The 22843-nt window shown below is 41.1% G+C and overlaps 1 protein-coding gene across 1 annotated transcript; it reads left to right on the plus strand.

The window, feature by feature from the left end:
• The first annotated feature begins 194 nt into the window (after positions 1–194).
• Positions 195–20916, plus strand: mcm4 (minichromosome maintenance complex component 4). Its single transcript, XM_067979912.1, has 17 exons — positions 195–295; positions 3451–3528; positions 6484–6651; positions 7220–7380; positions 7515–7616; positions 8142–8237; positions 8357–8452; positions 8572–8710; positions 8886–9106; positions 10551–10671; positions 13727–13986; positions 14722–15087; positions 16225–16352; positions 16524–16731; positions 16841–17069; positions 19601–19734; positions 20452–20916. The coding sequence occupies exons 2-17, from the start codon at positions 3459–3461 to the stop codon at positions 20542–20544; spliced, it is 2592 nt and encodes an 863-aa protein (XP_067836013.1). The 5' UTR covers positions 195–295; positions 3451–3458; the 3' UTR covers positions 20545–20916.
• The last annotated feature ends 1927 nt before the right edge of the window (positions 20917–22843 follow it).

The raw sequence follows: 22843 nt of genomic DNA on the forward strand, positions 1-22843 counted from the left end.
TTCACTCCTCAAATTACGCAATATTGTTTTTAATCGTTATTTTCTTCCAAACACTGATAGAAGGAAATAATATATTTCTACTAGGATTAGAATATTCATTGAAAACAAATTCAGGCGATGTGATTGATTTATAAACATAAATTACACATAAATCCTCCCCCCCCCCCCCGCAAGGAATAGATTCTCCCCTGTTATTAGAACGTGAGCGGTGATTGGCGGGGAAAGCGCGCGGAGTGGAGATCAGCTGACCAATTCCGCGCGAAAACTAGTCTGCAGTGTGGGTGAAATCAATAAGGTAGGGATCAGTGAATTAGACAATGTTGTAACGGGTTAGAGGTAAATAAGATGCACTACATTTAGAGTAATGTGGAGTTTGTATTTGTTGTGTCATCTTTGCACCCATAGTCGTGTAAATAAATTGAAATAGTAAACAAAATAGGAAATTGACAGCGGTCCAGTCGTCATTGTGTAATCGGCAGTTGATTAGTTACATAGTTTAGTGAACGTTACCAGACTTTTTTTTTAGGCTATCAGATTAGTGGTAAATCCGAACGGATTTGATTCTGTTCTTTTAAAAATCAAATTTTGTTTTTCATACTTTATTTCAAACACGTTTTTAAAGTGTCAAGTTTTGGCAGGAAACCAAATGAGGATCCCAAATGCAGCAAAAGCGATGTTGCTTTGATATGTTTATGGGGCGAGATTCAATTTAAAATATCGTTTTAAATTTCTGGTAAATTTATTGCGTCTGACAGATTTTTATTTGCCGTGTACCCCCTTCCCCCCCCCCCCCCCCAACGCGAAATTGAGTAGGACGTTCACACAAGATGGTTACAGATGAAGGCGGCCAATCGGCCCATCTTCCTTCATCCATCCAGAAAGACCCTACAGACCGTGTCTACTTGTTAAATGATTCCACTGTTTTTTCCTCCGCTGCACTGTCCAGGAATTCGTTACACAAGTGATCACTCTTTGTGTAAAGAGTCTCCTGAGAATAGTCATAAAGTTGCCTTTTACTAGTTTGCACCTGTGCCCCCTTATCCTTTTCTTATGGTTTAATTTAAATGAGTATTCAGAATTAACATTTTCTAAAGCCTAACTATGCCTATAAGATCACTGCTAAGATGCCACCTTTCCACTCTGAAGAGCCCAAGTTTCTCCACTCCTCAGAATTCTAGCACTGGGAATCAGCCTTGTGGGACTTCTCTCAAGTGCTTCAATGTCTTCCTTGTTTCTCAAGCACCAAGAGGGGAAGAGTTGAGCAGTGGGTTTAAAGGGGCAAACCAATTGATAAAGAGGAGGTACTAGAAAGGCCAATTGTACTTAAAGTAGATAAGTAACCCGGTCCGGATGGGATGCATCCTAGGATGCTGAGGGAAATAAAGGGAGGAAATTGCGGAGTTACTGGCCATAATCTTCCAAACATTCGTAGGTACGGGGGTGGTGCCAGAGGACTGGAGAATTGCAAATGTAACATCCTTGTTCAAAAAAGGGTGTAAGGATAAACCCAGCAACTATAGGCCAGTCAGTTTAATCTCAGTGGTGGGAAACCTTTAGAAACAATAATCCGGGACAGATTTAACAGTCACTTGAACGAGGGTGGATTGATTAGGGAAAGCCAGCATGGATTTGTTAAAGGCAAATCGTGTTTAACTAACTTGGTAGAATTTTTTGATGAGGTAACAGAGAGGGTAGATGAGGGCAATGCAGTTGATGTGGTGTATATGGACATTCAAAAGACATTCGATAAAGTGCCGCATCGTAGGCTTATCATCAAGATTGCGGCCCATGGAATAAAGGGGGCAGTAGCAACATGGATACAGAATTAGCTAGGTGACAGGAAACAGAGAATAGTGGTGAACGGTTGTTTTTCGGACTGGAAGGAGGTGTACAATGGTGTTCCCCAGGGGTCGGTGCTGGGACCATTGCTTTTCTTGATATATATTAATGACTTGGACTTGGGTGTACAGGGCACAATTTCCAAATTTGCAGATGACATAAAACTTGGAAGGGTAGTGAACAGTGAGGCAGATAGTAATAGACTTCAAGAGGATATAGACAGGCTGGGGGAATGAGCAGACATGAGACTGATGAAATTTAACCCAGAAAAATGCGAAGTGATACATTTCGGTAGGAAGAACGACGCGAGACAATATAAACTAGAGGGCACAATTCTAAAAGGGGTACAGGAACAGAGCGATCTGGGGTATATGTGCACAAATTGTTGAAGATTGTAGGACAGGTTGAGAAAGCAGTTTAAAAAAAGCATATGGGGTCCTGGGCTTTAAGTAGAAGCATAGAGTACAAAAGCAAGGAAGTCGTGATGAACCTTTATAGATCACTGGTTCGACCACAACTGGAGTATTGTGTCCAGTTCTGGGCACCACACTTGAGGAAAGATGTGAAGGCCTTAGACATGGTGCAGAAAAGAATTACTAGAATGATTCCAGGGATGAGGGACTTTAGTTACGTGGATAGACTGGAGAAGCTGGGATTGTTCTCCATGGAACAGAGAAAGTTAAGAGGCGATTTGATAGAGGTATTTAAAATCATGAAGGGTCCATACAGGGTAGATAGAGAGATACTGTTCCCATTGGCGGAAGGGTCAAGAACCAAAAGACATAGATTTAAGGTGATTGGCAAAAGAACCTAAGGTGATTGGCAAAAGAACCAAAGGTGACATGAGGAAAAACGTTCACGCAGCAAGTGGTCAGGATCTGGAATGCACTGCCCAAGAGAGTGGTGGAGGCAGATTCAATCGTGGCTTTCAAAAGGGAACGGGATAAGTACTTGAAAGGAAAAAAAATGCAAGGCTATGGGGAAAGGGCGGGAAAGTGGGACTACCTGGATTGCTCTTGCGTAGAGCCGGCACAGACTCGATGGGCTGAATGGCCTCTTTCCGTGCTGTAACCTTTCTATGATTCTAACCGTATTAGCATTTTAACATCACAACTCCAGATTACCTATGAGCAACACTACGAGTGAGCAGCTATTTTTTAAAAAAATTACTACTCAATGATTTTAATCTAAGTGAGTTAAGCAGCCTACAAATCACCAATAATCAGGCATGCTCCTTGAGCAAAATCTCAGGGTGGTGAAAAAATATAGGCCTACTATTAAGGCTTGATCGTCTTGGAGAACAGAATAATGGGTGTGCTGGAGTAACTGAAAACATATTATATTTGATATTCTGCTCTTGAAATTATAATTTGAGAGTTGGAGTACCAGCAGTGAATAACATAAGAAATGTGAAGTGTTGAAAGTTGCACATTCCTTCTTGTGGATATATAACTTCATTTTTTGCTATAAATATCAAATTATTTAAATGATTTAAGGCAAGGAATTTGTGTTATGTATTAGTAAAGTGATACTGGTGGTGGACTCTTCCGCACACTAAAATCTGTCAAACATGATTAAATGCACAGCTAATGTTTTTTTTTCCCATCTTAGTGTTAAAGATGTCGTCACCAACATCTACACCTAGTCGTAAAGGAAGCAAACGTGGAAGAGGCAGTAACCCTCCCACACGTAAGTCTTATTGTTCACCGCAGCATCCATATACATCAGGAGCTATTAAAGACTAGAAATTTGCTTTAAAGCCATTCTAGTCCATTGGGTACAAAATATTTTTCTGAAATATTCACATTTTCGGTCATTGTTTCTGTACTAAAATAGTTTGTTGAATATTTTAGTTCTAATTAGATAAATACATGAGACCATTGAGAATTTCTTGATTTTAAATGTCACCTAAAGAACTGAAATGCTATCAGCTAAATATCCAGCCAGTACACCACAAGATCCCAGCCCTGCTGTGCCCTTCTCCCTCAAGATTGTAATATCATAGTAGGTACAGCACAGGAGGAGGCCATTCGGCCTATTGTGCCTGTGCCTGTGCCGGCTGTTTGAAAGAGCTATCCAATTAGTCTCATCCCCCCGCTCTTTCCCCATAGCCCTGTAAAAAATTTTCCCTTCAAGTATTTATCCAATTCCCTTTTGAAAGTTACTACTGAATCTGCTTCCACCACCCTTTCAGGTAGCGCAATCCAGATCATTACAACTCGCTGCATTAAAAAAATGTCTCTTCTGGCTATTTTGCCAATCACCTTAAATCTGTGTCCTCTGGTTACTGACACTTCTACCACTGGAAACAGTTTGTCCTTATTTACTCTATCAAAACCATTCATGATTTTGAACACCTCTATCAAATCTCCCCTTAACCTTCTCTGTTCTAAGGAGAACAACCCCAGCTTCTCCAGTCTCTCCACATAACTGATGTCCCTCATCCCTAGTACCATTCTAGTAAATCTCTTCTGCACCCTCTCTAAGGCCTTGACATCTTTCCGAAAGTGTGGTGCCCAGAATTGAACACAATACATCAGCTGAGGCCTAACCAGTGTTTTATAAAGATTTAGCATAACTTCCTTGCTTTTGTACTCTATGCCTCTATTAATAAAGCTCAGGATCCCATATGCTTTTTTAACAGCCTTCTCAACTTGTCCTGCCACCTTCAGAGATTTGTGTATGTGCACGCCCAGGTCTCTCTCTTCTTGCACCCCCTTTAAAATTGTACCAATTAGTTTATATTACCTTTAATCCCATGGTCCCATGGGCTTTAATTTTGCTAACACGTCCATTATGTGGTACTTTATCAAATGGCTTTTGAAAGCCCATATACACAACATCAATCGCACAGCAAGAAATTAGGAAGGCAAATGGTATGTTGGTCTTTATTGCAAGGGGGTTAGAGTACAAGAGTAAGGATATCTTGCTACAATTGTACAGGGCCATATCTGAAGTATTGTGTACAGTTTTGTTCTCCTTACCTAAGGAAAGATATACTTGCCTTAGAGGCGGTACAATGAAGGTTCACTAGATTGACTCCTGGGCTGAAAGGGTTGTCCTATGAGGAGAGGTTGAGTAGAATGGGCCTATATTCTCGAGTTTAGAAGAATGAGAGGTGGTCTCATTGAAACATATAAAATTCTTGGCGGGCTTGACCGGGTAGATGCGGAGAGGCTGTTTCCCCTGGCTGGAGAGTCTAGAAGTACGGGACATAATCTCAGGATAAAGGGTCGGCCATTTAGGACTGAGGTGAGGAGAAATTTCTTCACTCAGAGGGTGGTGAATCTTTTGGAATTCTCTACCCCAAAGGGCTGTGGCTGCTCAGTCGTTGAGTATATTCAGGGCTGAGATCGATAGATTTTTGGATTCTAAGGGAATCAAGGGATATGGGGATCGGGTGGGAAAGTGAAGTTGAGGTCGAAAATCAGCCATGATCTTATTAAATGGCTGTGCAGGCTCGAGGGGCCGTATTGCTTACTCCTGCTCCTATTTCTTATGTATTACACTCATCAACCCTCTCCACTACTTTATCGAAGAACTTAGTCAAGTTAGTCAAACACAATTTTCCTTTAATTTTCCATCCTGACTTTCATTTATTAGCCCATACTTTTTCAAGTGCCAATTAATTTTGTCCCGGATTATTGTCTGTAAAAGTTTCCCCACCATCGACATTAGGCTGACTGGCCTCTGATTGCCGGGTTTATCCCTCTCCCCTTTTTTGAACAGGGGTGCAATGTTTGCAATCCTCCAGTCCTCTGGCACCATCCCCATATCTAAGGAGGATTGGAAGATTGTGGCCAGAGCCTCCGCAATTTCTACCCTTACTTCCCTCAGTAACCTAGGATGCATCCCGCCTGGACCGGGTGACTTTTCTACTTTGAGTACTGCCAATCTTTTAAGTACCTCCTCTTTATCTATTTTTATCCTATCCAATATCGCTACTACCTCTTCCTTTTACTGCTACAATGGCAGCATCCTCTTCTCTAGTGAAGACGGATACGAAGTATTCATTTAGTACTTCATCCATGCCCTCTGCCTCCATAAGAAGAATTTTTTTGTCCCTGATCAATCCACACTTCCTTTGACTACTCTTTTACTGTTTATGTGTTTATGAAAGACTTTTGCGTTCCTTTTATGTTAGCCGCTAATCTATTCTCATACTCTCTCTTTGCCCCTCTCATTCCCTTTTTTAGATCTCCTCTGTACTTTCTGTATTCAGCCTGGTTCTCTACTGTAAGATGTTACACAAAATACTTGATTCTCTTCCATACAGATAATCATTTTAGTGGCAGTGCTGCAAATGCTACATCAAGTTACCAACTGGACAAGAGGGAAGAAGTTATTTGTTTCCAATAACTGACTGCTCGAATTCTAACATTTTAAGAGATTCAACTTGATAAACTATTCATCTGGTATTTACATTACACCTGTATAAAAAGTTTACAGATCCTAAAGGGAGCTGTCCAATAAGTGTCAAGTTATGTCACTGCTGATTTGAATTTAGAGCAGCTTGCCAAATTTTTGTTGTTCATATCCATGTGAGGCCAGAATTATGTTGTTACTTGCATTTAAAGAAACACTTAACTGTGAAGACCAGAAAATGTGGTGACATGTTACTAATAATAAGTCAACATCTTGCAGCTCGTAGTGATGGAGTACAGTCTCCACCTTCACAAAGGCAGCGGATAGATGATTCAACATCCACTGGGGAGCTGCAGCCGATGCCAACTTCTCCAGCAGCAGATGTCCGGAGCCCACATGTGCAGGAGTCATCCTTCTTATCCAGCCCAGCACGGTCACGCCGTTCAGGTTTGCTGTTTGTCATTTTAAGTGAACTCTGCAGCAATTCGGACATTTGCAAGCAGTGTAGACCACGTGCACAACAGCGCTGACAGATAATTTACTCTCCCTCTAAATGGCTGTAAGGAGTAGAGGACTATGTGAAGTGTAGCAGGAAAAGCAAACAGCTGTTGCTGTATTTTTCTACACTGGTACAATCTTGCTTTGAACTGCTTTTCTGTTAAATGAGCAGTACTATATTGAGAGGCCTAGTACTAATCTTTTTTTTATTGCATTAGCTCCAGTTTCTTGGTGCTTATCTTTAACTTTTCAGAATTTTTTTTAGCCTTTGAGCCAGTTGCACCTAACTTGTTAGAACTTCACCTGGAATCATAGAATGGTTACAGCACAGAAGGAGGCTATTCGGCCCATCAAGCCTATGCCGGCTCTTTGTGAAAGCAATTGAGTTAGTCCCATTCCCCTGCTCTTTCCCTTATACCAGAATGTTTGATATTTAAAAGTTTAAAAATATATATATATGTATTTAGTCAAATTTTCTTTTTTGAAGTAACTTTCAATATATTTTAATGTTCCACAGCTGCCAGTGAATTTGACATAAGCTCTCCTTTGACCTATGGCACCCCCAGCTCTCGAGTGGAAGGTACACCTCGCAGCGGTGTGCGTGGTACACCTATACGTCAGCGTCCTGACCTTGGATCTGCACGTAAGGCCCGCCAGGTTGACTTGCATGCAGACCAGGTAGGTATCTAATAGAAAATATGTAGCATAACCAGGATTTATGTGAATTCATTTATCTATATATATATTTTTTAAAGAAGTAAGTTTATTGTTATTGGCTAGTTTCTCTTAAGAGTCTGATCTCTTATTTTCAGCCTTCAGCAGATGACGTTGTGACCAGTGAGCAATCCCTTGGACAGAAGCTAGTAATCTGGGGAACAGACGTCAATGTGGCTGCATGCAAAGAAAAGTTTCAGGTAGATTTAATAGAACTGTTCATTTATTTTTGCTGATGTATGTGGATCAAATTTTGCAAGTTAAAATGCTGCTTAGATTTTCTCTTCTAAATATCTGTTCAGTTCTTCCCTGGTATATATTAGGAGCCAATTCTTAGTTATCCTCCATTTGCTGCAAAATGCCATTACCAAGATACAGCAACAACTGTCAAACAAACCACGCATGCACACAAGAGAAAAAATCTTTTGGAGTTTGTAGATCACACTAACTAAGAATGCTAGTTATTTTTCTGGACCACACAACTGTACAGGTCAAATGATAAATCAGCCACAGCTGCCAGAGGACTTAGCCCTGTTGTGATAAAGTAAAGCTGTTGACAATATGGACCCATATTTTTTGTGGTATCTAATGCTTAAACTTTGGATGTATTGTTATAAAATTGTAAATTAGGCCAGAGTAAGCTAGCAATATTAAGTGAGCATTGAGAAATGTGGTTTCTGTAACATACTAGAAGAGAAAGTAATCCTTGTACCATTTTCATTCAGAGGTTCCTTCAGCGCTTCGTTGACCCTTCTGCTAAAGAAGAGGAAATTACAGGCCTTGACCTCAATGAACCATTTTACATGCAACGACTTGAAGAGGTAATGCACATCTTGATGACGCCCCCCCCACCCTCCCCCGTACTTTTGTTAATTGTCTCTCTTTTCTTGTGGAAGCATTCCAGCGCTGAAGGAAATTTGATCAAGTGCTTTTATTGTAGATGAATTTGGTGGGAGAGCCGTTTCTAAATGTGAACTCTTCTCATTTGAGAACATTTGACCCTGAATTGTACAGACAGCTGATTTGTTACCCACAGGTAATGTATGTTATACAATAAATAATTCCTTCATAATTACAAATGTTTTGAAATAAAATTGAAATTAAAAAATGTTAAACAGTGCTTTGAAGCTAAACAAATCCTTTTTTAATGTATAGGAAGTGATTCCTACTTTTGACATGGCTGTCAATGAACTTTTTTTTGAGCGTTTCCCTGACTCTATATTGGAGCATCAGATCCAAGTTCGGCCATTCAATGCTTTGAGAACCAAAAATATGAGAAGTCTGAATCCAGAAGGTAGGGTATTGGTGCTAGAAAAAAGGAAGCTGGTTTTAGTTGGTAAATACGTTTTATGGTATTTTACATGCAAGTGCTTTAAGATTTCTCATATAAGCCACCCATAGTAATGCTATGTTTATTAGTTCAGAATATTTTTTCCATTTTAAAAGTAATTTTGCATTCTTCCTTACAGATATTGATCAGTTGATCACAGTCAGTGGCATGGTGATCAGGTCTTCTCAACTGATTCCTGAAATGCAAGAGGCATTTTTCCGCTGTCAAGTGTGTGCTTTTTGCACAAGGGTGGAGGTTGACCGTGGCCGGATCGCTGAACCATCTGTGTGCAAGAACTGCAACACCACACACAGCATGGCTCTAATCCACAACCGTTCAATATTCTCAGACAAACAGATGGTAAGTTTTTCTTCAGGAATACAATCATCTCTCAATACATTTGTACAGTTAATGCTAAATAACTGTGGATTGCAACAAAATAATTTCCTCCTAACCACAAAGCAATGCTTTAATAATCAATTATCTAATACTTGATACAGTTTTAACACTTTACAAGGGTCATCACAATACGATGGAAATAATTGAGCTGACCCTTTCCCCTGTGCTTTACCATAGAGCCATCAAAACAGTTCACCATGACACCCCATGTGTTAAGTGCCCAAACTTGACTCCCATCAGGGGAGGTGCTGAACAAGAGGCCGCATACTTCCCCACAGAGCTAGGGCTGCTCATGGTATACTTAGCAAATGACTCAAGATTGGGGGTAATCTGGGAGCAGTCTTAGAGCGGAGGAGCCCATAATGGGGAAGTAAAGTAAACTTTAAAAGTGGGATCAATCTAGGGAGGAACGGTGAGCTAAAACCAGGGAAATTTTTTTTAAGATTGAAACTAAAATCTGAAAAATTTGCATTTATCTAATGTCTTATCATTTTACTCAAATTCCACTTGCTTCGCATAGAATGAATTATTTTGGAATATGTTGGAAGCAGATTCAATAGTAACTTTTAAATATGAATTGGATATATACTTGAAACGGAAAAATTTGCAGGGCTATGGGGAAAGAGCAGGGGAGTGGGACTAATCGGCTAGCTCTTTGAAAGAGCTGACACAGGCACGATGGGCCAAATGGCCTCCTGTGCTGTATAATTCTATGATGACTTTTGTTCCTTAGGCAAATGTCACAGCCATATTTTGTGCAATGGGATCCCACAAACAACAATCAGATGAATGACCAGGTATTTTGTTTTTAGTGGTATTGATTAAGGGAGAAATGTTGATTATGGCACCAGGAGAGTTCCCTGCTTGTTCTCCAAATAATGCTATTGTATCTTAAACCTCCATCAGAACAGGCAGAAGGGACCTCAATTTAACAGCTTGTTCGAAGGATGGCACTGCTGACAATGCAACAGTGGTTATTGTCAAAGCTTCATTATTACAAACTAAAATGGTTTGGTTTTGTGTTTGTTTTTGTTTTTTTGTAATTGGGGATTTTCCCTTACTGAAATTTGAGCTGCTCAATCAGGACCAAGGTAAGAGTTTGTTCAAATGAAGGGTCATCTCTGTACAGAATACAAAGTATGTTTTCTGCTTTTAGATATTTGAAGCCAGGAAGTTATCATAGTACTTTATTGGGTGAGGGGGAGAGAAGAGAGATAAGATACTAAAGGTTTTGATCTTTTAAAAAAAAAAATTTGATTGCATTTAAAGTGCCCTTGTGTAATTCAAATGCATCACGTGCATTTACTCAGGAATAAACAATCACAATATACTATGCATCTGCACTTGCTGGTCTAATAATGAACTGAATAGTAATTAGTTTAACCGTTCTTTTCTAATCTTGCAGGTTAAGTTGCAGGAGTCCCCCGAAGATATGCCTGCAGGACAGACACCACATACAGTTATACTGTTCGCTCACAATGATCTGGTGGATAAAGTACAGCCTGGTGATAGAGTGAATGTCACAGGTAAATCCTACACTGTTTAAAGCATATGGGATACTTGGCTTTGTAAATAGGGGCATTGAATACAAAAACAATGAATTATGCTAAACCTTTACATATCACTAGTTAGGCCTCAGCTTTTTTTTTACGCATTCATGGGATGTGGGTGTCACTGGCTAGGCCAGCATTTATTGCCCATCCCTAATTGCCCTTGAGAAGGTGGTGGTGAGCCGCCTTCTTGAACTGCTGCAGTCCATGTGGTGAAGGTTCTCCCACAGTGCTGTTAGGAAGGGAGTTCCAGGATTTTGACCCAGCAACGATGAAGGAACGGCGATATATTTCCAAGCCGGGATGGTGTGTGACTTGGAGGGTAACGTGCAGGTGGTGTTGTTCCCATGTGCCTGCTACCCTTGTCCTTCTAGGTGGTAGAGGTCGCGGTTTTGGAAGTGCTGTCGAAGAAGCCATGGCGGGTTGCCGCAGTGCATCCTGTGAATGGTACACACTGCAGCCACGGTGCACCGGTGGTGAAGGGAGTGAATGTTTAGGGTGGTGAATGGGGTGCCAATCAAGCAGGCTGCTTTGTCCTGGATGGTGTTGAGCTTCTTGAGTGTTGTTGGAGTTGCACTCATCCAGGCAAGTGGAGAGTATTCCATCACACTCCTGACTTGTGCCTTATAGATGATGCAAAGGCTTTGGGGAGTCAGGAGATGAGTCACTCGCCGCAGAATACCCAGCCTCTGACCTGCTCTTGTAGCCACAGTATTTATATGGCTGGTCCAGTTAAGTTTCTGGTCAATGGTGACCCCCCAGGATGTTGATGGTAGGGGATTCGGCGATGGTAATGCCGTTGAATGTCTTGGGGAGGTGGTTAGACTCTCTTGTTGGAGCTGGTCATAGCCTGGCACTTGTCTGGGGCGAATGTTACTTGCCACTTATGAGCCCAAGCCTGGATGTTGTCCAGGTCTTGCTGCATGCGGGCTCGGACTGCTTCATTATCTGGTTGCGAATGCAACTGAACACTGTGCAATCTTCAGCGAATATCCCCATTTCTGACCTTATGATGGAGGGAAGGTCATTGATGAAGCAGCTGAAGATGGTTGGGCCTAGGACACTGCCCTGAGGAACTCCTGCAGCAATGTCCTGGGGCTGAGATGATTGGCCTCCAACAACCACTATCATCTTCCTTTGTGCTCGGTATGACTCCAGCCACTGGAGAGTTTTCCCCCTGATTCCCATTGACTTAAATTTTACTAGGGCTCCTTGGTGCCACACTCGGTCAAATGCTGCCTTGATGTCAAGGTCAGTCATTCTCACTTCACCTCTGGAATCCAGCTCTTTTGTCCATGTTTGGACCAAGGCTGTAATGAGGTCTGGAGCCGAGTGGTTCTGGATGGAGTACTGTGTACAAATCTGGGCGCCAAACGTTAGGAAGGATGTCAAGGCCTTGGAGAAGGTACAGAGGAGGTTTACCAGGATGGTATCAGGGATGGGGGACTTCAGTTATGTGGAGAGATTGGAGAAGCTGGGATTGTTCTCCTTAGAGAAAAGAAGGTTAAAGGGAGACCTAATAGAGGTATTCAAAATTATGAAGGGTTTTGATAGAGCAAGTCAGGAGAAACTGTTTCCACTGGCAGTGGATCAGTCACCAGAGGTCATAGATTTCAAATAATTGGCAAAAGAACTAGAGGGGAAATGAGGAGAATTTTTTTCACGCACAGTTGTTAAGATCTGGAACGTACTACCTGAAAGGGTGGAGGAATCCGATTCCATAGGAACTTTCAAAAGGCTATTGGACATGTACTTGAAGAGGACTAATTTGCTCGGTTATGGGTAAAAAGCTGGGGTTTGTGACTGAATTGGACAGCTTTCAAAGAGCCGGGACAGGCACAACTGGCCGCGTGGTCACCTTCTGTGCAGTAAGATTCTGTGATTCTTTTCGATGATTCTATAACTTAATGTCATGGGATCTTTTGTTTTAAGGAGGTAAAAGGCAATGGTAAATTAATTTTAAGATTTAAAAGTACATTCTCAAACTCAGTACAGCTACAACACTGGCATCTACCCGACAATGTGGAAAATTGCTCAGGTATGTCCTGTCCACAAAAAGCAGGACAAATCCAATCTGGCCAATTACCGCCCCATCAGTCTACTCTCAATCATCAGCAAAGTGATGGAAGGTGTCGTCGACAGTGCTATCAAGCGGCACTTACTCACCAATAACTTGCTCACCGATGCTCAGTTTGGGTTCCACCAGGACCACTCGGCTCCAGACCACCTCCCCTTGACATTCAACGGCATTACCATCGCCGAATCCCCCACCATCAACATCCTGGGGGTCACCATTGACCAGAAATTTAACTGGACCAGCCATATAAATACTGTGGCCACAAGAGCAGGTCAGAGGCTGGGTATTCTGCGGCGAGTGACTCACCTCCTGACTCCCCAAAGCCTTTCCACCATCTACAAGGCACAAGTCAGGAGTGTGATGGAATACTCTCCACTTGCCTGGATGAGTGCAGCTCCAACAACACTCAAGAAGCTCGACACCTTCCAAGATAAAGCAGCCCGCTTGATTGGCACCCCATCCACCACCCTAAACATTCACTCCCTTCACCACCGGCGCACTGTGGCTGCAGTGTGCACCATCCACAGGATGCACTGCAGCAACTCGCCAAGGCTTCTTCGACAGCACCTCCCAAACCCGCGACCTCTACCACCTAGAAGGACAAGAGCAGCAGGCGCATGGGAACAACACCACCTGCACGTTCCCCTCCAAGTCACACACCATCCCGACTTGGAAATATATCGCCGTTCCTTCATTGTCGCTGGGTCAAAATCCTGGAACTCCCTTCCTAACAGCACTGTGGGAGAACCGTCACCACACGGACTGCAGCGGTTCAAGAAGGCGGCTCACCACCACCTTCTCAAGGGCAATTAGGGATGGGCAATAAATGCCGGCCTCGCCAGCGACGCCCACATCCCGTGAACAAATTTTTAAAAAGTCTATTTTCAGATGGTTAATGTCTGGTTTTTGGAGGAGGTGGAGGATTGTTTATGTGTAGAGTTTTTTTTTGTCTAGGCATCTATAGAGCTGTTCCTATCCGAGTAAATCCAAGAGCAAGCAACGTGAAATCAGTGTACAAGACTCACATTGATGTCATTCACTTTCGCAAAACTGATGAGAAACGGCTTCACGGTCTTGATGATGAAAAGGAACAGAAATTGTTCACAGAGCAACGTGCTGACATGCTGAAAGACCTCTCTAAGAAGCCTGATATTTATGAACGACTTTCTGCTGCTTTGGCTCCTAGTATTTATGAACATGAAGATATCAAAAAGGTATAAGATGTTCTCTGAACACATCTTTGCAATATCCTGTACGTGACATCGTGTGTGGGTGTGTGTGTGTAAATCTTCTCTGTGGAATCGTCTCGGGTATACTTTCCAAAAGTGCATGTTTAATGTGCATGTGGTCACTTCAGGAAAAAGTTGTTTGTCTCTGCTCTGAACAAGATATTTATTTCCTTTAATGAGCTGAGAAAAGTTTCCATGCTACATTTCCATCTTTTTTTTCACGCTTTGCCCTTTTCCCACATGTGCGCACACAACACTCTGAACCTGAAAGACAGGTGGACAAACTGTTCCAGCACTTGTTCAACTCATAGAGCCATGTTATAAATATTGGCAAACAGCAACTCTGGGCTAGTCTTTTTTTATATAGAGACTAATACCTCCTTTTTGAATGAAATATTTAAAACCTCCAATTCTATCTCCCAGTAAGGCTGAGATTAGGAAATTGCCATATTGGGAATCATGTCATGTACGTTTCCTATTGTTCGATGGCACAATGCACCAGTATACCAACAGGTTCCAGAATTGTTCCACCACCTGATTGCATGTTACATCTGTGGACACGCCCATTACTGATGAAACATGTATCAGCATATAAGGTCAGTTAAATTATGGGGAGGGAGACATTGCGTAGCATTTCCTTGTAAACAGCAATATGTATCTAGTAATAGCTTTATGCTAAAATTAAATTTTGTGACAGTTTTTCTTTGTATTTTGTATCAGGGTATCTTGCTGCAGTTGTTTGGTGGCACACGTAAAGACTTCAGTCACACTGGCCGTGGCAATTTCCGTGCAGAGGTCAACATCCTTCTTTGTGGTGATCCTGGTACCAGTAAATCTCAATTGCTGCAGTATGTGTACAACCTAGTGCCCAGAGGTCAGTACACTTCTGGTAAAGGCTCCAGCGCTGTGGGTCTTACTGCTTATGTGACAAAGGATCCAGAGACGAGGCAACTTGTCTTGCAGACTGGTGCCCTTGTTCTTAGTGATAATGGCATCTGTTGCATTGATGAGTTTGACAAAATGAACGATAGCACAAGATCTGTGTTGCATGAAGTTATGGAGCAGCAAACTCTATCCATTGCTAAGGTAGGAATTGCATAAAACTCCTCCAATGTTTTTACAATATTGTTTAAAATTAGTATTCAGAATTGGAAGTAAATACATAAATAGCATGCTAATCCTACGATCTACAAGATCACAAGATTTTTATATTTTTCTGGATTGCTTGCACCTTATTTCTGTTGCTTTATATACTAAAAATGTAAATGATGCTGTTTTTTTTCTTCTGGGTGACTGCTGCTGTCAACCTCCGTACAGAAAAGTTTGGAAACCATTGTACACAGTTCCTTTCTTTTGACAAATTTTGCATCAAGTTATGCCACAAACAAACTTTTGAGGGGGAGCTGAAATTTTTTTTTAATAATCAAGGCAGACACGTCGCAGATGAAATTTAACGCAGAGAAGTGTGAAGTGATGCATTTTGGTAGGAAGAATGAAGAGAGGCAATATAAACTAAATGGTACAATTTTAAAGAGGGTGCAGGAACAGAGAGACCTGGGGGTGCACATACACAAATCTTTGAAGGTGGCAGGACAAGTTAATAGAGGCATAGAATACAAACACAGAGATGTTACGCTAAATCTTTATATAAACACTGGTTAGGCCTCAACTGGAGTATTGTGTTCAATTCTGGGCACCACACTTTAGGAAGGATGTCAAGGCCTTAGAGGGGGTGCAGAAGAGAATTACTAGAATGATGCCAGGGTTGAGGGACTTCAGTTATGTGGAGAGACTGGAGAAGCTGGGGTTGTTCTCCTTAGAACAGAGAAGGTTAAGGGGAGATTTGATCGAGGTGTTCAAAATCATGAATGGTTTTGACAGAGTAAATAAGGAGAAACTGTTTCCAGTGGTAGACTGGTCGGTAATCAGGGCACAGATTTAAGGTGATTGGCAAAAGAGCCAGAGGCGACATGAGGTTAACATTTTTTTACGCAGCGAGTTATGATCTGGAATTCACAGCCTGAAAGTGTGGTGGAAGCAGATTCAGTAGTAACTTTCAAAAGGGAATTGGATAAATACATGATGGGAAAACATTTACAAAGCTATGGGGAAAGAGCAGGGGGATGGGACTAATTGGATAGCTCTTTCAAAGAGCCAGCACAAGCACAATGCTCTGAAAGGCCTCCTCCTGTGCTGTATCTACTATGATTCTGTATATTTTAGGCTGGAATTATCTGTCAGCTGAATGCCCGCACATCTGTCCTGGCAGCTGCAAACCCAGTGGAGTCGCAGTGGAACCCCAAAAAGACAACTATAGAAAACATCCAGCTTCCACATACACTACTATCCAGGTAGGCAAAACTATTCAAATACTCCCATAATCAGGATCTAAACCCCATTTACCTGTAGTGTTCCCAGAAGTCTGTCCTGGAATAATCTCACTCATTCTGTGATGTTGACTGACTGTTGGATAACTATTGAGCACACTTGTTGTAATCTCATAAATTGGTCATCTTTTGTAGGTTTGACTTGATCTTCCTTATGTTGGACCCTCAAGATGAAGCTTATGATCGACGTCTTGCCCACCACTTGGTTTCACTTTATTATCAAAGTGAAGAGGAAATGGAAGAAGAATACCTGGACATGGCAGTGCTGAGGGATTACATTGCTTATGGCCGCACTTATGTCCACCCTAAGCTGAGTGAAGAAGCCAGTCAATCACTGATTGAGGTGAGAACTGAGTACTTGGTGTGATATTTTATAGTATTTCTAACAGAGGTTCTTACAAAATATACAACCTCACTAAATACTGCTTGTGTTTTTTTTCTTCATGCTAAAGGCTTATGTAGACATGAGGAAAATTGGCAGTGGCAGAGGTATGGTGTCCGCATACCCCCGACAACTGGAATCACTGATACGTCTGGCAGAAGCATATGCCAAAGTGCGTTTTTCTGAAAAAGTGGAAAATATAGATGTAGAAGAGGCGAAGCGCCTTCACCGTGAAGCTCTGAAACAATCTGCCACTGATCCAAGGACTGGAATTGTAGATATATCTATCCTTACTACAGGTAATGAGTTAAATGAATGTTGCTTTCATTTTAGGTGTCAAGTCTAGAAAAAGTGAATTTTGGGAAGTTAGGAATGGTATAATGTTGCCAAGTGAATGGTATAAAAATTTGGAGGTTTTAGTCATACAAGTAAATCCGTGTTCATGACTGCATTCCACAATTTACTGCAAATATATATGTAGTAGCACTATTTTTGCAAAGGACATGATGTGCGATTGGATGGTGCAGTACTGTTCATTCACCTCGATACTTAGGTTTTATTCCAATCCAGACTGATGGGCTGAACCATTTCTCACTGCTGATTGTAAGGTGATAAGTGAAATGGGTTTGGATAAAAAGAAAAAAAGACTTGCATTTATATTGTGCCTTTCACAACCTCAGGATGTCCCAAAGCACTTTACAGCAATGGAGTACTTTTGAAGTGTGGTCACTGTTGTAATGTAGGAAACACGGCAGCCAAATTTTCGCACAGCAAAGTCCTATAAACAGCAATGTGATAATGACCAGATAACCTGTATTAGTGGTTGGTTGAGGGATAAATATTGTCCAGGACACCTGGGAGAACTCCCCTGCTCTTCTTTGAAATAGTGCCATAGGATCTTTCACGTCCACCTGAGAGGGCAGATGGGACCACAGTTTAACGTCTCAACTGAAAGTCAGCACGTCCGACAGTGCAGCACCCCCTCAGAATTGCACTGGTGTGTTGGCCTAGATTGGGATAGTCTCACCATTTCCTTGTGGATATTTTTTTTAATAATTCATAATTCCCAACGAATGTACATACACTTGAGGAATAAAAACTCCACAGGAAAGGTGATCCAACTGTGGCTAACTAGGGAAGTTAAGGGTAGTATTAGATTAAAAGAAGAGGCTTTCAATATTGCTAAAAAAATGTAGTAAACCTGAGGATTGGGAGGGTTTTAGAAATCAGCAAAGGATAACCAAGAAATTGATTAAAAGAGGGAGAAAATTGAATATGAGAGTAAACTAGCAAGAAATATAAAAACAGATTGCAAGAGCTTCTACAAGTATATAAAAAGGAAGAGATTAGTGAAAGTAAAAGTGGGTCCCTTCGAGGCAGAGACAGGAGAAATTATGGGGAATAAGGAAATGGCAGAGACGTTTAACATATATTTTGTATCTGTCTTCAGAATAGAAAGCACAAAAAACATACCAGAAATAATGGGGAACCAAGGATCTAATGAGAGGAAGGAACATAAAGTAATTAAGATTAGTAAAGAAGAAGTATTAGAAAAATTAACGGGACTAAAAGCCAACAAATCTCTGGACCTGATGGCCTACATCCTAGGGTTTTAAAAGAGATAGTTGATGCATTGGTTTGATCTTCCAGAATTCCCTAGATTCTAGAATGGTCCCCATGAATTGGAAAGTAGCAAATGTAACCCTGCTATTCAAGAAAAGAGGGAAGAGAGAAAACAGGAAAAAATAGGCCAGTTAGCCTGACATCAGTAGTAGGGAAAATGCTAGAATCTATTAAAGATGTAGTAACAGGGCACTTAGAAAATCATAATATGATTAGTCAGCCAACACGGTTTTATGAAAGGGAAATCTTGTTTGACCAATCTATTACAGTTTTGAGGGTGTAACTAGCAGGGTAGATAAGGGGGAGCCAGTGGATGTAGTATATTTGGATTTTCAAAAGGCATTCGATAAAGTGCTTCATAAGAGGTTGTTACACAAGATTAGGACTCATGAGATTGAGGGCAATATATTAGCATGGATTGGTTAACGGACAGAAAACAGAGAGTAGGAATAAACGGATCATTTTCGGGTTGGCAGGTTGTAACTGGTGAGGTGCTGCAGGGATCGGTGCTTGGACCTCAGCTTTTTACAGTCGATAATAATGTCTTAGATGAAGGGACCGAGTGTAATGTATCTAAGTTTGCTGACGATACAATGCTAGGTGGGAAAGTAAGCTGTGAGGAGGACACAGGCTGCAAGGGACATAGACAGGTTAAGTGAGTGGGCAAGAAGGTGGCAGATGGAGTATAATGTGGGGAAATGTGAGATTATTCACTTTGGTAGAAAGAATTAAAAAAAAGAACATTTTTTAAATGTTCAGCCATGATCTTATTGAATGGCGGAGCAGGCTCGAGGGGCCGTATTGCCTATTCCTGCTCCTATTTCTTATGTTCTTATGTGCACCGTGCAAAACCTCTGCAAATTAGGCACTAAATTGACAGTCTCATTTGGAGAAGCCATGGGGATGTTCGGTGTGTAAAATTCAAGTATTACACTGATCCATAGGGGTTGTTTTTCTGAGATTGAGGTTCCAGTGCATTATTGGTACAAAATGGAGGGATCTTTACAGCTGTTTGTGCTACACTGAACCTTGGATTGTGTATAATGCTGACACTGAATCGTGGAAACATTTCATTTCCCAGTACTAACATTCTCACCTTGGTAAGCAGCACAGACTAGGCAGAACTACATGTTCAGCTTCAAAGGATAGAGTTATTACATTGTATCTAATAGTGAATTTGAAAATCTTGTGGTTTAATTTATTTCAGGAATGAGTGCCACTGCTCGTAAACGCAAGGAGGAATTAGCTCAAGCCTTGAAGAAGCTCATACAGTCTAAAGGCAAAACTCCAGCTATGAAATACCAGCAGCTTTTTGATGATCTGAGATGTCAATCTGATGCTGTAAGTTACTTTTTATCTTGAGTATAAAAGTTTGAAATTTTGGAATATCTTTTGATGTGTGAAATGAGAGATCTGGGGGTTCTCAGTGTGTTCTTCTCTCTTTATTCTTTCTCTTTCTACTCTATGGCATTGTTTGACCCCATTCTAATAACATTGGAAGTAGGATGCATGTTTACACCTATTATTCCCCAGAGGCTGGATTCCTATTATTGGCTGTGACCTTTTGTGGAAATACAGGAGTCTCCCTAATTAAAAGGGAAAACAATTGGCAGAGGCATAGTGATGTCTAAAATCATAGAACAGGAATAGCTTGTGAACATTTGAACCCCGCGATGCCCTTCTAGCCTTACTGTATGGCCCAACACTACTTTTTTTTAAAATAGTGGTTATTTTTTGTAATTACCAGTACTTATGGTACTGCAAAGTCCACATGAATTGTATCTTTCATGTTTTCTGCCCTAACATTCTCCTGTGGATTGTGTGTTGTACAAGTTGGGGGCGGAAGGGGTAACAATAGCAGTCATGATAAACTTGGGGTATGTCATGTCACGTCACGTCACGTCACAGGACAGGAACAGCCAATGATGCAGTGGGAAATAATTCTTGCTATTCTGTTACTGAAAGAATACACCAAGCAGACCAATTATATTTGCACTAAAAGACTTATTTTTGTTCATCTACATTTGCAAATTAGGATTTTGTTTTTAATCTTCTTAGGCTATTACCAAGGATATGTTCGAAGAGGCACTCCGAGCTCTTGCAGATGAAGACTTCTTAACTGTGACTGGGAAAACTGTTCGACTGCTTTAAATACATAAGTACTAAGAACTTAAAATCAGTAATGTTTACTTCTGATCTTGGCTTACTGAAACTGTTTGACAGATGTATTTTACATTATTTTGCTTAATTATATCTCATAGCCATTTTTAAAGCTATTTTTTCGCTTTTGTATTGCCAAGCTTACAGTAATGTCTCTTAATAGCATATTCAAAATCAAAACCAAGGCAATCAGCTAACACCACTGCCAGAGTTGTAAATAACTGATTAAAATTATACACTTTTCATGTATGGTAATAAGCAGTTGCCATTTTAGAGACTGAGGAAATGAAATAATTTGGATGAAGATGTTGATGAAGTAGTGTAAAATGTTTGATTTGTACCATCAATAAAAGTTTGCATTAACTGCTTTTTCTGAGAAGTTTGTTTGAAATGGAGATGGAACCTCTCTACTTTTCAGAATGGAAGTCAAAAAATTTCAAGTAATTTTGACTTGTACCAATGCTAGATTTTAAGCTTGAGCCTAATACACAAGATGGAACATTAAAATACCAAACCTTTACTATTGTGGCACGTAGATTTGACGTTCCTGCCACCTGATGGAGTTGAGAGACAGAACACAGACAATTCATCGAACTTGATTTTTGGCTGTTGATGAATGCAGCAAAGCCTGTTGTAGGCAGAAGAGATGAGTAACACTAGTAAAATGGATTGAAGCCAGCAGACACGCCCTGTTGCATTCGAGATATGAGTAAGCTTTATAAACTGAAAGCCTGGATTTTCTGATATTAGCAGGTTTTAGACCAACTCAAATGAACTTGTGTTCTTTGCACCAGTTTTTCCTGAGGAGCTCATTAGCATAGCTTCCTATGCAGCTTCAGACATGTGTAGGGATTACACTAATGGAGAGCATGGAAAATTGCAAGCGAATGATATTTAAAGGGAATGGGACAATTAAAGGAAAGTGAGTGACAACATTCTGCAGATCCTCAAAAGACATCTCAACCCATTAGTTGCTTTCTGCCAAGGCAGGAAGGGCAGAGAACTATGCAGTCACTGGCAAAAACAAAGGGAACAGAATCTATAGGTAGGTACGAGTCTGCAGGACCATAATGGTGCAGCCCAGCACCTACCCTCTATTTGATGACTGCCCTGAATTGGAGGTAGTGATGCCAAAGATGGTGGTCTTCTGGGCCATTCCACAGCACCACTCCTGTACGCTAGTATCGCAGCATGCCTGCAGTGCAGTGGAAACAGATTAGAGGATACAGCTAAGTGTTACCTTTACTGAATGTACCAGCCCTGTGCTGCATGGTAGCCTTGCAGCTGATATACCGATCTGCTTATACCATCCTAGAGCTCCAGCAGAAAGTTCTCCACGGTCACTGCAAGATCGATGTGCCAGAGCCCCCAGAAATAGTTGCCCACACCCTCCAAGATGCTACCAATCAGGATACATTGGTTGCTCCTCCTGGGATGGCTTCCTCCAGACAATGCCACTGAAAGTTAGATTTACTGTGTTAGGGGTGCTTCCAAGGAAGTATCTAACAGTATTGTTAGGCATTACATATCTTTGGGTCTACTGTCCCAGCATTCATGCCAACTGGCATAAAGGCTCATGACAGCCTAAGCAGCAGGCAGCAACAACTTGCATTTAAATAGTGTCTTTAACGTAGAAAAATTTCCCAAGGTGTTTCACAATTGTGTAATTAAACAAAAAGGAAAAAATAAAAAAAGTTAACAAATGATTAAAATAGACTTGCCTGTGATTTACTTTTTATTAGTGTTTTTTCCATTTGTAACCCAGGATGCCCATTTCGAATGGGTGTGATTTAGGTTGGACAAGATGCATTCCTGAACGGTGGAAATGATGTGCAGGATGGACATGTTCTAAATTAATACGAAATGAAGTGCCTGTCTAGTTGAGGCAGGCACTGCTGCTGGTCCCACCCACTGGAAAATGTGTCAGCATATAATCTGGGCAGAGTTCCTGCAGGGCAGGACTGCTGCCCAATTTACTTCACAACAATTAGCGAATGGCATAAGAAAATCCACACTGAACAGTGTTCTCAAACTGGTGACACTTACACAATTGGTTTAATGAAATTAAGAAAAACTGTATCGAAGCTCTTTATTATCTTCAAACCAGCCATTTTGGTATAGTCATATTTGCTTATAATACTACACAATCAAGTTTTATCGGCTGGGTACATACACATTTTAACCAGGAGACCACATTTTAAATCCCACCCTTGACAATTGCCACAGCTGACTTTCTATCACTTTCTCTGGAGTTGGTATAATAATGATCCTTTCCCCAACCTTCAGGTGT

This window comes from Heptranchias perlo, chromosome 3 (assembly GCF_035084215.1).
Source record: "Heptranchias perlo isolate sHepPer1 chromosome 3, sHepPer1.hap1, whole genome shotgun sequence".
Lineage (NCBI taxonomy): Eukaryota > Metazoa > Chordata > Chondrichthyes > Hexanchiformes > Hexanchidae > Heptranchias > Heptranchias perlo.

Coding starts and splice junctions, on each gene's coding strand:
- mcm4 (XM_067979912.1), top strand. CDS start 3,459: ATGTCGTCACCAACATCTACACCTAGTCGTAAAGGAAGCAAACGTGGA. Junction 8,453..8,571: donor AGCTGATTTGTTACCCACAG/GTAATGTATGTT, acceptor TTTAATGTATAG/GAAGTGATTCCTACTTTTGA. Junction 8,711..8,885: donor GAGAAGTCTGAATCCAGAAG/GTAGGGTATTGG, acceptor TCTTCCTTACAG/ATATTGATCAGTTGATCACA.